Source organism: Rhamphochromis sp. 'chilingali' (assembly GCF_963969265.1).
Source record: "Rhamphochromis sp. 'chilingali' genome assembly, chromosome: 4".
NCBI classification, from domain to species: domain Eukaryota; kingdom Metazoa; phylum Chordata; class Actinopteri; order Cichliformes; family Cichlidae; genus Rhamphochromis; species Rhamphochromis sp. 'chilingali'.
Genome location: NC_137948.1, coordinates 11,915,819 through 11,929,260, shown reverse-complemented (window position 1 = coordinate 11,929,260; position 13,442 = coordinate 11,915,819). Strand labels below are relative to the sequence as shown.

Sequence of the window (13,442 nt, the reverse complement as noted above, 5' to 3'; positions counted from 1 at the left end):
CCTCCTGGAGGGAATCTTACAGTGAAAAGGTATTTATGTGTGTGTGTGTGTGTGTGTGTGTGTGTGTGTGTGTGTGTGTGTGTGTGAGGGAGAGTAAAAGAGAGAGAGAGTTCATGGGATGGATCAATTCATTGAACTGTCCTCCCCCTCTGTGTCAGTGTCTGTGTCAGAGCAGGCGGTGTCCATGGCGATGTGGGCGGGGCTTACAATGACAGCTCTTCTCTGCTCCTCCTCAGCGCTGGCTCTCCTCTCCTGAGTGCGTTCGATATGCTGGATGGCCTGGGAAGGTAAGAAAGTATACTTTAAATATGAGGCAATAAACAGACTAACAAGCAAAAGCAGCTTTCCATACAAAGTACTCTCCAACTCTCCATTGCAGTAAAGACCCATGAAGATCAGGCTAGTTAGTCTGCTTGAACCTTTTGTTTTAACATGCAGAAAAGCATAGAGACCTGGGTCGTGCACTATGAATCAAGCTCAACAAACCCAGGCTCTCTTTCTATTATCTGGCTTCACTTAACCCAACATTGGCAATCAGGCTAATGCTTGTTTTATGGTAACACGCGTGTTTATTTTTGTAGGTTTTTGACTTTGCAGAGGGGTATGCAACCAGCACAAATGTGGTTGCATGCAGCCCTCCAATGACGCAACAGCATGTAGCTCGACAAGCATGACAGTATGTGTATGCTGACTGGTTGAGAAGTGGGCTGGAACAAGGAATGGAGCGATGGCCAAGTTCCTTCCAAACAGGATGTCAGAAGATGATAAAATGGAGCATGAGAAGCACAGATGGTGACCGCAGCGGACACTTTTCATTGTTTTCAAACAGTCGGTTTCACTTCAGCTCTTTGTATGTTCTCTGCTGCAGCTGGCAAGGACCAAGAACAAGCAAAAGCAGCCCACAGACTAAGGACTGACACCACTGTAACAGCATTACTACTCTTAGTGGTAATGCTATTGAACTGGTACTTTAACATAACTCCTATCAGATCATATATGATTTTGTCATTTATCATCTGTCTAGAACCCTCAAAATATAAACATAAAATATAATGAATTTATAATAATTAAACATGAGAAGGGAGCCAGAGATCAACAGACGGATTGGTGTACCGGTCCGTTGTGGTGAAGAGAGAGCTCAGAGTAAAAGCGAAGCTCTCAATTTACCGGTCGATCTACGTCCCTACCCTCACCTGTGGCCACGAGCTGTGGGTAGTGACCGAAAGAACGAGATCGCGGATACAAGTGGCGGAAATGAGCTTCCTCCGAAGGGTGGCTGGCCTCTCCCTTAGAGATAGGGTGAGAAGTTCAGCCATCTGGGAGGGGCTCAGAGTAGAGCCGCTGCTCCTCCACATTGAAAGGAGCCAGCTGAGGTGGTTTGGGCATCTGACAAGGATGCCCCCTGGGCGCCTCCTGGGCACGGTGTTCCGGGCATGTCCCACCGGGAGGAGGCCCCGGGGCAGACCCAGGACATGCTGGAGAGATTATATCTCTCGACTGGCCTGGGAACGCCTTTGTGTTCCCCCGGACAAGCTGGAGGAGGTGGCTGGGGAGAGGGAGGTCTGGGCTTCTCTGCTTAGGCTGCTGCCCCCGCGACCCGGCCTCGGATATAGTGGAAAAAGATGGATGGATGGATAAACAATACACTGTAAATTAAGTCCATGTACACTGCATCCAATATTTTAAAAATTTCAAACCTCTGCACTGAACAGATGTTGCGGGCTTTTTAAGACAAGTTATTGTGCAGTGACATTAGTTTGAGTTCCAAATCACTGAGTGATCTGAAACTGAATTTGAGGATTTGGGATTAGGAATCGAAAGTAATGGCTCAGAGGATTTTTTGACGACCTGGGACTGAATGCATAACAATCAGCTTGTTAGTAATTACTTTGATCATTTAATCATTAAACCACTTTCATGTTTTAGATAAGATAACTGATAACTTACGACAATTGTGTGCATGTTTCAGGGTGCTAGTCTTACATAACTTGACAGCAGCAGATGAATTATGAGCTAAAAAGGAGAAAACTTTGCTTTTCTTTGTCTGAATGTGACACAAATTAGTTTAGTGTTTTCATGTTTTTTCCTTTCCAGGGCAACAATCGCTGTCAGCATGGACTCTAGTGAAGTGAGTTCTGCGTCACACATGCACACGCATGTGTGACGCAGAGCTACACCACCGTTCACATCTAAGCTCAGAGGCAGAGAATTCTCTTCTGGACAGGAAATAGCCAAAATGCATGTCAGATTAATGTCTCAATTAGTAATGATGGTGTCAGATAAAATGTAAAATAACAATAACGTCAGATTTTACTGACACACCGGTCTTTAATAGTTTTGCCTCAGGGTCAGTAATACTTGGTGTTTCGGCACCCATCCCTACCGCAGACCAGTTGTTTGTAACACTGCCCCCTGGTGACAGTAAACTATAATATGTAGACACAGGTCTTCAAACCTGTCTGTAGGACCACTGCAGAAACATTATTTGAGCCGAGGAAAATGCTCGTTTCGGTTGCCTTGGAGTCTACTCAAATAACATCGAGCACCACACAGACGTTTTTCAGGGCTGCTGAACACACATTGAACGTGTCAGACACCCAAAACCTGCCTAGTAAATACTGCAGTGTGAAAATGTAAAGTAATGCAATGTCAATGCCTAATCAGCAAGGATCCTCTAAAGTGAAAAAAGTTCAAACCTGCACAATGGTGTCCAGGTTCTGTCTAGAGGTGGACACCGTGCTGGTGTGGGCTGATGGGCTCATGGTGACCACTGTGACGTGATGGTGGGGGTGCTGGGTTAGTGTTGGAGCTGGGACTATCACCGTGGGGTGGTGGGTGGGGGCAGGGGGAGAAGCCAACACCTAGAGGAACACACAAAATATTTATAAAACAGACATCAAAGTGTGTTTTCCATTCCATAAATACATATGCCCACATCACAGCTGAGCTCCATACAATATTGGCCACTTCAGAGGCTGTTGGAGCAATCTGCCGCCTCTTCCAGTTCAGAAACAGTAGCACAGGTACACATTAAGTTTTGAGCATGTTTGTTTCTAACCTGTGGACTGTGTGTCTGTCTGTCCACAGCGTGGATCTGGTGTAGCCGTAGCAGGGTCTGGCTCTGGATGAGTGCATGCTCCTCTTCCACCTGCTGGGTGATCACCTTCAGACGCTCTGGGTGCAGCTGAGTGTCCAGAGAGCGCACCTACACAATGCACACAATTACATCAACCAAAGATAGACTGACAATTTTAAGAGCAACAGAAAATATATCCCAGCATTCTTGTCAAATAAATACTCTAATGGGAAACTTCATCTTAACACTGTAATATCAACACAGTGTTTCCACTGGAAACATAATGACTGTCTGAAAAAGAAAAAAGTGTCCAAGACACATAACTGCCATGTATTCCTCTGATGTTTACCTTCCACTTAAACAACGTAATTAAAGTCTTGTTTGTCTTCTGCACCTGTCCCACCTCCTTTGTCTCAACCTGCTCTTCAGGTCGATCCAGGATGTGAGCTTATGAGGAACCGGCTCGAGTACCGGAAAATCTGTCAGCCCCACAAGCTGAAGATTTTATAATATGATATCACGACCAGTAGTTGAGACTATTTTGTAGCCTGAAGGTGTAAACGAACTTATTTGTATAGCCTGGGTAAATTAACAGTCCTATTTTTGTACCTTTTCTTTCGAATCAAACGTTCTCTCTTATTTGTAATGACAGCAAGAAAGTGAAATGTCTTTTAAATACACATAATAACACGGAAGGAAAAGGATATTTCTTTTCCACCTTCACTTCCAACTCCCTGCTTTAACCTCACCTGATCCTCCAGCTGCATGCGAGCCGAGCGCTCCTTGTCCAGTTGCTGCCGCAGCTCTAACATCTCCCTCCTCAGCTCTTCAACCTTCTCCTCCTCCAACATGTCTGGAGACCCAATCCCTTCATCCTTCTCCTCTGCTCGCCTCCTTTTAGGCGATGAGCCACTTAACTCCTGTAACGACAAGGAAACCACATTCGGTTAAATGTGAAACAACACGATTGGTGTAATTTTCTTCTCCATTTAAAACAACACATGGTGCCTATGCTGACCTGAACAAAGAGGCAGTGTGAACCAATGGGAAGGTAAAAAAAATGACTTCAGTAAACATACATTTAAATGTGCAAAAAACTAATTCAAGCTAAGTTTGGCTACAACTGTAACTCCATGAAGCTAAACAGGAAGTTACAATTTGTCTGTAATGACAAAGGTGTAAGATGAAAAACTTAACAACTGACTATAGGTAAGAATCACAGACCAACTCGGTATTGGTGTAATCTGCTGCTCACAATAATTGAAGTGATTCTGCAACACTCAAAAAGCTGAATTTCTGTGTTGTCAGTGTGCATCTGTATTTATAAAATGAAATGTTTTGTTTTTATTTATTAGCTCTCAGGTTAGCTTCCTCTCACTGAGCGTTTTCAAGTAGGTTAACTTTTTCCACCAGCTTTATTTGTCAATCTTCACTTCAGGAGTCATCAAATAGTGACTCGAGTAACTGAAATTGGTGGAGGGACTCAATTAAGACTGCCTCCCATCTCTATTACTAACACTATATCTAATACACTGTCTGCTTACACTACTGTCTAATACCTTTGAAGAAAATGACCAGTCTGTGTTGTGCAATCAATGATGGTCAAAGTTATTGTCAATAGCTCTCCAGTCAAAGCAACATTTAGCTCATTTCCCCTTTCATGCATTAAATTAATATCTCTAATCAGAATCAAAATGACCCGATTCTGCCTCACTATAGTTTAATGTTGCATCTCTTCACGTTTGCAACCGACGCAACTGGATGTGCACGAGCAACTACAACCAACTGGTTGTGTGAGTTAAATCTACTGATCCATCAAACAAAGGGAGGAGATTTCCGACCACTGGGCTAATCTTTAAATTACAACATAATGTGACTGCACTTGCAGAGACACTCGTTTTCCCCTTAACTTAGCTGTTTCTGTTGGGTGAAAAATTTGACTGTGTGTGGAGGGTACAATAAAATATTGAACCATCAAATATTGAGATTTAACATAGCTGTCAGCCTACTTCCGTTAACAAGTTAACCCTTTAAGACCTACCATAGAACCAAGTCCGCCAGAGCGTATAGTATATTTTTACATGCTGTGGAGCCATTTTTTTGGAGCATTTCAAGTTGCTATACATCAATACAACCATTTTAGCCCAAATTTTAATAATTTGTCTGCATTAAGTGCATAGTAATTACATAAATTGCAAAAAAGTGCAATAAACTACAAAAAAATTTAAAATCGTTTTTGATTTTTTAACATATATTTCTAGTTAGAGAAATTTAAGAGGCTTATCCCTCAAAACTGTAAATACAAAAAAGTTGCACAAACTAGTTTCCCACCACAGGAAATTTATTTTAAGTGTCTTCATAGTTTTATTTTTGAGATACACCAATTTTCATATACTGCAGGAAAAATGAAAAAATATATTATAGTGCAAATTTGCAAAATAACAGCATATGCATCAAAATAAAATATTTCCAGCAGTGCAATATGAGTCCTCAGCATCCCAGAAACGACACAGAAAGTCATAAAGTCAAACATAACTTTTAAAAACACAAGTATAGGCTCATAAGGCCACGATGGTAAAAAACTACATTTCCGCAAAATGACGTCACTTCCGGTTTCGGGCAGGACATGGAAGACAAGTGACAGTTCACGCTGATGGACGTAGGAAGTGTTACAAACAGCTGATTGGATCGGCAAAGCCTGTTTCTGGAATATTGTGTTTTTGTTGCTGCAAGTGCTTTTTATGCAGTTTTTGCAAAGCTATATGTGGAAGGAAACTGTGACCTAGGACAAGCTGATGGCATAAGATGTAAGTACAACTCCTCCGGTTTCATATGCAAAAAAAAAGTATTGCGCTAGCTTACGTGGTTGCAGTGCTACCGGGATTTAAAAATAGTTACGCAAAATGGAGCGTGTCCACTCCGACCGGCTTTAAAGGGTTAAAGCAAAGCTAGATCATTCATTTGCTGTATGTCAGTATTGTAAAGATTCCCAGTGTGTGTGTGTGTGTGTGTGTGAGCCCGCCAGTGCTACCCCTCAGCCTCGTAATAATTACACCTATAGTATCATTTTCAAAATTCTACATTTCCTTGTTCTCAAGTTATGGCATTCACCAGACTTATGTGTCCATGCTGCCCGGCAGGAGGACAATTCCCCATCAGCCTTTTACGTCTGAGGGGTAAAAACGGTATCTGCTCTTGTGGACACACAATTTTGCCATTGTTGAATAAACAACTATTATTTTTAATCAGGCCAATGGTCACACAGAGCTCACACACTATCAGAGCTCCTCCTTAACAGAAAAACAATGCATGTTTTTGACTGAAGGTCTACTGAAAAAAATATGTCTTATATATTCTCTAAATTCTGTTGTACATGTCAGTGATCTGGATCAATTCTACATTCAAGTCTCCTCCTGGGGAGGAACCTGAGCTGAAGACAAAACCATAAGGATTGTTTTGGCCCCAAAAACACACCATTAGTACTCATGTAAGATAATATATATTCTGTATAACAGATCAGTATCTCATCTGTGTGACACTGACATGAATTCAACCCCATTTTATACTTAAGAACATTTTATGTAAAAAAAAAAGAAAAAAAGAAAAGAAAAACAGGGAGACATGCTGTTACCTGGATGAAGCGCTTGAGCTGATTGTTCTGTGCCAGAAGCTGCGTCTTTTCCTGCTCCAAGGTGAAGATATAGTCTGCTGTCTGCTGCAGGATGGCCGCCTGAAAGTGGGGAAAAAAACAAAAGCTGAACTCTAGAGCAGATGTGATATTAGTGCAAAAACAGGCACAAATTAACTTTATTCCCTCCTTTGCGCATTTGTGCCGAGTCACTTTGTATTCTTGCTGTGCCAACATTTGGTTAATTGAACAACACTGTGCACGCGCACGTGTGTGTGTGTCAATGTGTGCACGTTTGGAGCACCTTGCTGAGTTTCTCCCCGTCGGTGTGCGGCAGGAGTGTCTTCAGGGACTGGAATCCTGCGTTGATGCTCTGCATACGCCGGCGCTCGTTGCTATTAGCGATTTCCCTGCGAATTCGCCTCTCTTGGTCCTGAGCAGTCTCTGGACTGAGGGGGATGTTGGCCAGGCTGAAGGAGAGAGGTCAAATGAAGAAGATGATCATGACTGTGTCGTGAAGTCACCAAGAAAGCGTAAGTTCCCCTTTCAAACATAATTAAGGTTAGCATTAGATCTGAGCAAATATGTATTCTGGGTTAAAATGACACACTGGGACAATAAAGTCTGTAACTAGCTGCAATCTGAAACCTTTTACCTGGAACTTTACAGGGCATTCATCTGAACTCATTGCCCCTTAAAGCACTTGTAGAGCATGAGTATGAATATCATGGTAACAAAACCTTCTGACATATTTACTCAGAGGGAAAAATAAGTGAACCATTCAAGTCAGACTTCCGCAGCAAACCTGAAGAACCAGATCTGTGATGTTTTACTAGGCCTAAAGGTCAGACCGAACACATGGCTCACATAGTTGTAAACATGTCTGTCCTACAAAAAATGAAAGAGTAGGCAGGCATGTGCCAATCAAATTGTAAAGCTTGCAACTTAACAACATTTAGTGAACATTAACTGTGATATTAACATATAATCAGTAATCTTTCTCTATTACTTAGATTTATACATATTTAAAATATCGTATTAGATCCGGAGGGTCTAGTTCTAGAGTGAAATATGCAAATTATGCATTATTTACTTTCACTTTTATAAATTTAGACACGAGGAAGACATCTTTGGTTAGGTAAATATCCTAAAACGTTAATTTTTAGATAAAAACTGTCTTTTTGCCTGCCATTTCTTTCCTTGGTGTTAGGAAAAACTATTCGCGGAAATTCTGTACCATATCTAGACCAATGTTTAAGCACACAAAGACTTTTCTTTGGCTACAAAAAAAGTGAACGATTGACTAAAGAATAACAGATTAACAACCAAAACTGTGAATATCAAAGGCAAAAAAATAATTATCTAAACAAAAAGATCTGTTTCTACACATTCAGTTTCATATTAACGTTTGACACAAATTATAGGGGTGTTTACGTCGACTCGGGAAGAAACACCGCATTTCTCCCACAGACTTGAACGCGCCGGGGTTTGTAGCTCAGACATAAAACCAGCTGTTGTCTGCTGACGCTGCCGGGAGCTGCGGGCCTGCGGCACGGCCGCCGGGGGGCGCGTCTGCACGGTAGCAGCCCTGAAACGTGACTCCACTCCGCCACAGGCCCCCCTGGCGTCATAGAGAACAATGCTTTCCCCATTTAGCATGAAGCTAGAACTTAAGTTATCGATCCAACATTAACCGATAAACACTCATAACTGTCGCACCACACAACAAACGACGTATTTTAGCTAAACGACTCGGGAAATACGAGTTATGAGACGCCTGTGTGTATTTCATACGGCTGGAAGATGTGCGCAGTAAGAGCTAACTAGTTAGCCACGCTAAGCTAATTTTAGCACAAGACGCAACGACGACTACGCCGCGGATCAGTATTTAAACACGCATTTTTTATCCCCGGACACGATTTTACACCACATACTTCATCATAGCTACACATAGATGACACACACGAGCGATTTAGTTAATATGGCCAGTTTTTTTGGGCAACGGTGACGTTACAAACGTGATTTGTTGTGTAGCAGCAAAGCGGCGGGTTAACTACCACGTGCTCTAGACGGCAATGTATCGATTTCACCTCACTGATTTACATATTCCTGAGCCAGGCGGTTACAAACATGCTTTATTATAAGTTATTACAAACAATTCAGCCAGCGTATTTAAAAGCAAGGGGGTGAAATGTTACATATATCCTCGTCTCTAACAACATCAACTGGCACAAGCACTGGCTGCTAATTTCCACAACCACGCTCCTGCTGCCAAGACATGGCAGCGAAGCTAACAGCATGCTACATGAAGGCTGACTGCAGCGCACACACATACACGCGCTACACGAAAGGTTATTTATTCACGCAGTTCGGTAACAACACCGATGGTTTGCATTTTTGCGCACCTGCAGAGACCTCCAATAACATCCTTCTCCGATTTCTTGAACTGTTGTAAGGACTGTATCTTCTCTGTCGGCATCATGAAATATTCCATGCTTTCAAAGCCACCTTCAGTCCGTGTTTGCTGTTTTCTTCTCCCTCCCCTGCGCTCCTTGTTAAAATAAATAGATGTTCGGTTGGTTTTTGTTTCTCCCTCGCAGAACTCCCACTGTACTTGCCAATAGCTTACATCTAAAAAGCCGCTTTCAATTCGGTTTGACTGAAGAAAAGCGTTAGAAAAATAACAATTCAAGCTGTGTTGCTTTCCCCAGCTGATGGGGCTACCTCCAGTGTGTGTGTGTGTGGCTTCTTGCCTCCGCCTACTACGAGTGTGTGTGTGTGTGTGTGTGTGCAGCTGATCTATGTGAGGCGGGAAACAGCTGGTTGGAATCAGACCTCGTTTTCCGGAAAGCAGAACAAACAGACCAGCAAGAATCTGACTGCAGTGCTGCAAATCTACGAGCAGTGAGCAAAATACCGACTATATAATTTGAACTACGCCAAACTATAACCTGGGAATCAGCAGGGTTAAAGGTAAATTTAAACTGCAGCGGTTTGCGTCTTGCTTTTCCAAGTGCAGCGACTGACTGTCCAGTGTTGGTATACTGCCAATATCACATAAAAATCAACTACTGACATCTTGATTGTGATAAAAGTTTAAGTAATATTGTAAATAAATGGCATCACCAAGCTTATGGACAAACCGTCCTACAGTTCATTTCATTTTTGTCATAGTTAACAAAGGACCAACATGAAAATGTGTTGGACAAAAAAAGTCAGTCACCATCGTAAAATTTAACAAAAGAAAAGAAAAAACCCCCAAAGCAACACAAGTTTAAAAAAAACAAACAAACTACTGGAGACAGAAATAAAACAAAAAAGTAATACAGAGATGAACAGGATTACAATTTAAATGACCATAATGACAATTACAAGACTAAATCCAGAGAAATGCTCACGTGTAGCTCAATTACAGACATATTACACAAACAGAGGTACACTTAAACACTTAAGTAGCTTATTTGTGCAGTGGTATTGTGTAGTAATTGTGTAGTTTTTGTCTACAAGGGCATCCAAAAATCTGCCAAATAAAATATTCTGAATTACCTGCTGTAGAAACTGCTTATGAACAAGGGAACAGTTGGAAGTAGCTTTCAATGTAAAAATGTTCATTATGAAAAGTGTCCATCTAATCATATTATATTACATTCATTGCTGCTGTTCAGGATACTTATAACCTTTTCTTTCACCTGCACCCTATAATGATCACTTCAGAGGATCATCTGTCCCCATAATGCAATTTGTCTGTGAAATAATAAATAACCAAAGTTTTAAAACCAATATTACCAGAGGTGGGACCAAGTCATTGTTTTGCAAGTCTCAAGTAAGTCTCAAGTCTTTATCCTCAAGTCTCAAGTCAAGTCTCAAGTAATGTCAGGCAAGTCAGAGTCGAGTCTCAAGTCACTGGTGTAAAAGTCCGAGTCAAGTCACAAGTCTGAAACTTTGAATTTCAAGTCCTTTCGAGTCTTTAAAAAAAACAAAAACGAAAAAATAATGTTGCAGTTATGCTAAATGTAAATATTAGACCATGTAATTTTAAAATCTGTGTTTTTCTCAACACATGACAAAATAGTGAACTTAGAAAATATACACAAATTGTGAAATTGCACCTCTTTAAAATGCAGCTCAATTAAACCTAGCTCCAAGAATAATTTTCACCGACAGTTCTGAGATAAGCTGCATGTTATTCTTGGATGCGGTTGTAGGACCAGCTTTAAAATCGCATGACAAAAATATCATACACATTAAAAAAAACTGTATCACCAACGTAGCCTGGACAACATTTGCTAGTTAGATGAAGTCAGCTATCTCATCTTAGCATATTTATATGCATATTTATAATCATACGGTTCTTGGAGTGAGCGCATACGATCATGAAGTTTAGTAACTTCAGGTCACTGCAACAAGCCCAGGTACAGTTTACCGACGGATGGGTGCAGGACCTTGAAATGCACCGTGTAGAACGAAAGACCATCGTACATATCATAAGTTTACCAGTCTCACAAATTGTCGTCATAAATACACATTCCTTAACCGTTTATTAATAGGACCTTTGAGCTCAACGGTAATTAATTAGTAGTGGAAATAATTTCTGGTACCCATCACAGAAATGTAGCAGTGACAATAATACTGTATGCTGTAATCGTACTGGGCAATTAGTGATACAAAAAACCTGTTTTATCCTGTGAATAAAAGTATATGTTTTTGTCAATGTACCATAATAACAGAAGCGAAACGCAATATTGTGTCAGGACAATTCACTATTTATGCACAATAAATAAAGGAGCATAGCGCGACAATTTCTGTTCAGCGCCAGACTTGCTTGTAACCTATATCACCAATTATGTTAAGAAAAATGACGCATTAACTACTAAAAAACACTGACCTTCGTGTAAATGCTTGGAGCAGACTAACCTGTGAGCTGGAGTGTTCTGGGACGTTATATTTGCTCTTTGAATGGCTGCAATCCAGGCCATCCGTCGCGTCTTTGTTACTTCGGAAACATGGCTTGAACAATTTCTCTTCAACGACGTAATCCGATAACAACCGATCTCTTTACCCGTCGGCTTCCCGTGGCTGTCATGCGACCGGCTATTGCAGTTAATAATACAACAGCTTCTTGACATTTTTGTGTTTCTTTTTATCGCTGTATAACTGATTTTAATTGAAAGCCTGCGTGCGCTAGTACCGCTTGCCACGAGTTCCCAGAATCCTTTGCGGTTCTACCCGTGAATGACGTCACATTTTCAATCTCTATATAATATGCATGTTAAATTTTATATTTGGGGTAAAATATCAAGTCTTTTCAAGTAAACCGGTTCAAGTCCAATTCAAGTCCCAAGTCATTGGTGTAAAAGTCCAAGTCAAGTCACAAGTCTTAGAACATTTTTTCAAGTCAAGTCTAAAGTCATAAAATTAATGACTCGAGTCTGACTCGAGTCCAAGTCATGTGACTGGAGTCCACACCTCTGAATATTACTATTGGTAATATCTACTAAAAATGTTTGCAGCAGAGTAGGAAGCTTAGCAGCAGAAAAAACTAATTTCTTCAGTCCCATTGCCACAAGTGTATAAAATCAAGCACCTTCTATACAGTCTGCCTATACTAGGGCTGCTCGATTATGGCAAAAATGATAATCACGATTATTTTCACTGAAATTGAGATCACGATTATTTGACGATATTTATTTAACCCTTTAAGACCTACTATAGAACCAAGTCCACCAGAGCTTATATTATTTTTTTTACATGCTGTAGTGCCATTTGTGGGAGCATTTCAAGTTGCTATACATCAATACAACTGTTATAGCCCATATTTTAATAATATGTATGCATTAAGTGCATAGTAATTACATAAATTGCAAAAAAGTGCAATAAACTACAAAAAAAAATTGAAAATCGCTTTTGTTTTGTTTACATATATTTCTACTTGGAGAAATTTAAGAGGCTTATCCCTCAAAACTTTAAATACCACAAAGTTGCAAAAAATAGTTTCCCACCACAGGAAATTTATTTTGAGTGTCTTCGTAGTTTTATTTTGGAGATACAGCAATTTTTATATACTGCAGGAAAAACAAAAAACAATCCTATGATGCAAATTTGCAAAGAAAACAGCATGTGCATCATTTCACTGTGGGAAGTGTTACGAACAGCTGATAGGAACGGCAAAGCGTGTTTCTGGAATATTATGTTTTTGTTCCTGCAAGCGCTTTTTATGCAATTTTTGCAAAGCTATATGTGGAACGAAACCGTGACCGAGGACAAGCTGATGGCATCAGATGTAAGTACAACTCCTCCGGTTTCATATGCAAAACAAATTATTGCGCTAGCTTACACGGTTCAGGTTCTACAGGGATTTAAAAATTGTTACACAAAACGGAGCATGCAGCTCTGACCGGCTTTAAAGGGTTAACAATGACTTTAAAAAAATAATATAAAATAGTGTGCAACACCACTGAAGTTTGTTTTTTTTAAAACTCTCTTTTCAACCAACGGCAGTCACTCTCCAAATAACTTCTGCTTAGCTTTCCGAGCTTCCCTCGGGTCCTCTTAATCAGCGGTCTCCAACCTTTTTTGCGCCACGGACCAGTTTATGCCCGACAATATTTTCACGGACCGGCCTTTAAGGTGTCGCGGATAAATGAGGGAGGGGCTAATAATCGGCTCAGTCATTTTTAATGATCGTTGAAAGCCCAGATCGTAATCGTGATTAAAATTCGATTAATTGAGCAGCCCTAG

General features: G+C 40.8%; 1 protein-coding gene across 1 annotated transcript; it reads right to left on the bottom strand.

Annotated features, from left to right (window-relative positions):
- Nucleotides 1-29: 29 nt before the first annotated feature.
- On the bottom strand, nt 30-9,477 carry LOC308395726 (transcription factor AP-4-like). The gene is made up of 7 exons (XM_080880699.1): nt 9,110-9,477; nt 7,009-7,174; nt 6,708-6,806; nt 3,826-3,996; nt 3,059-3,205; nt 2,697-2,861; nt 30-279 (listed from the first exon to the last, which is right to left on the bottom strand). Exons 1-7 carry the CDS (start codon nt 9,196-9,198, stop codon nt 124-126), a joined length of 993 nt encoding a protein of 330 aa, XP_080736825.1. The 5' UTR covers nt 9,199-9,477; the 3' UTR covers nt 30-123.
- Between the last annotated feature and the right edge of the window lie 3,965 nt (nt 9,478-13,442).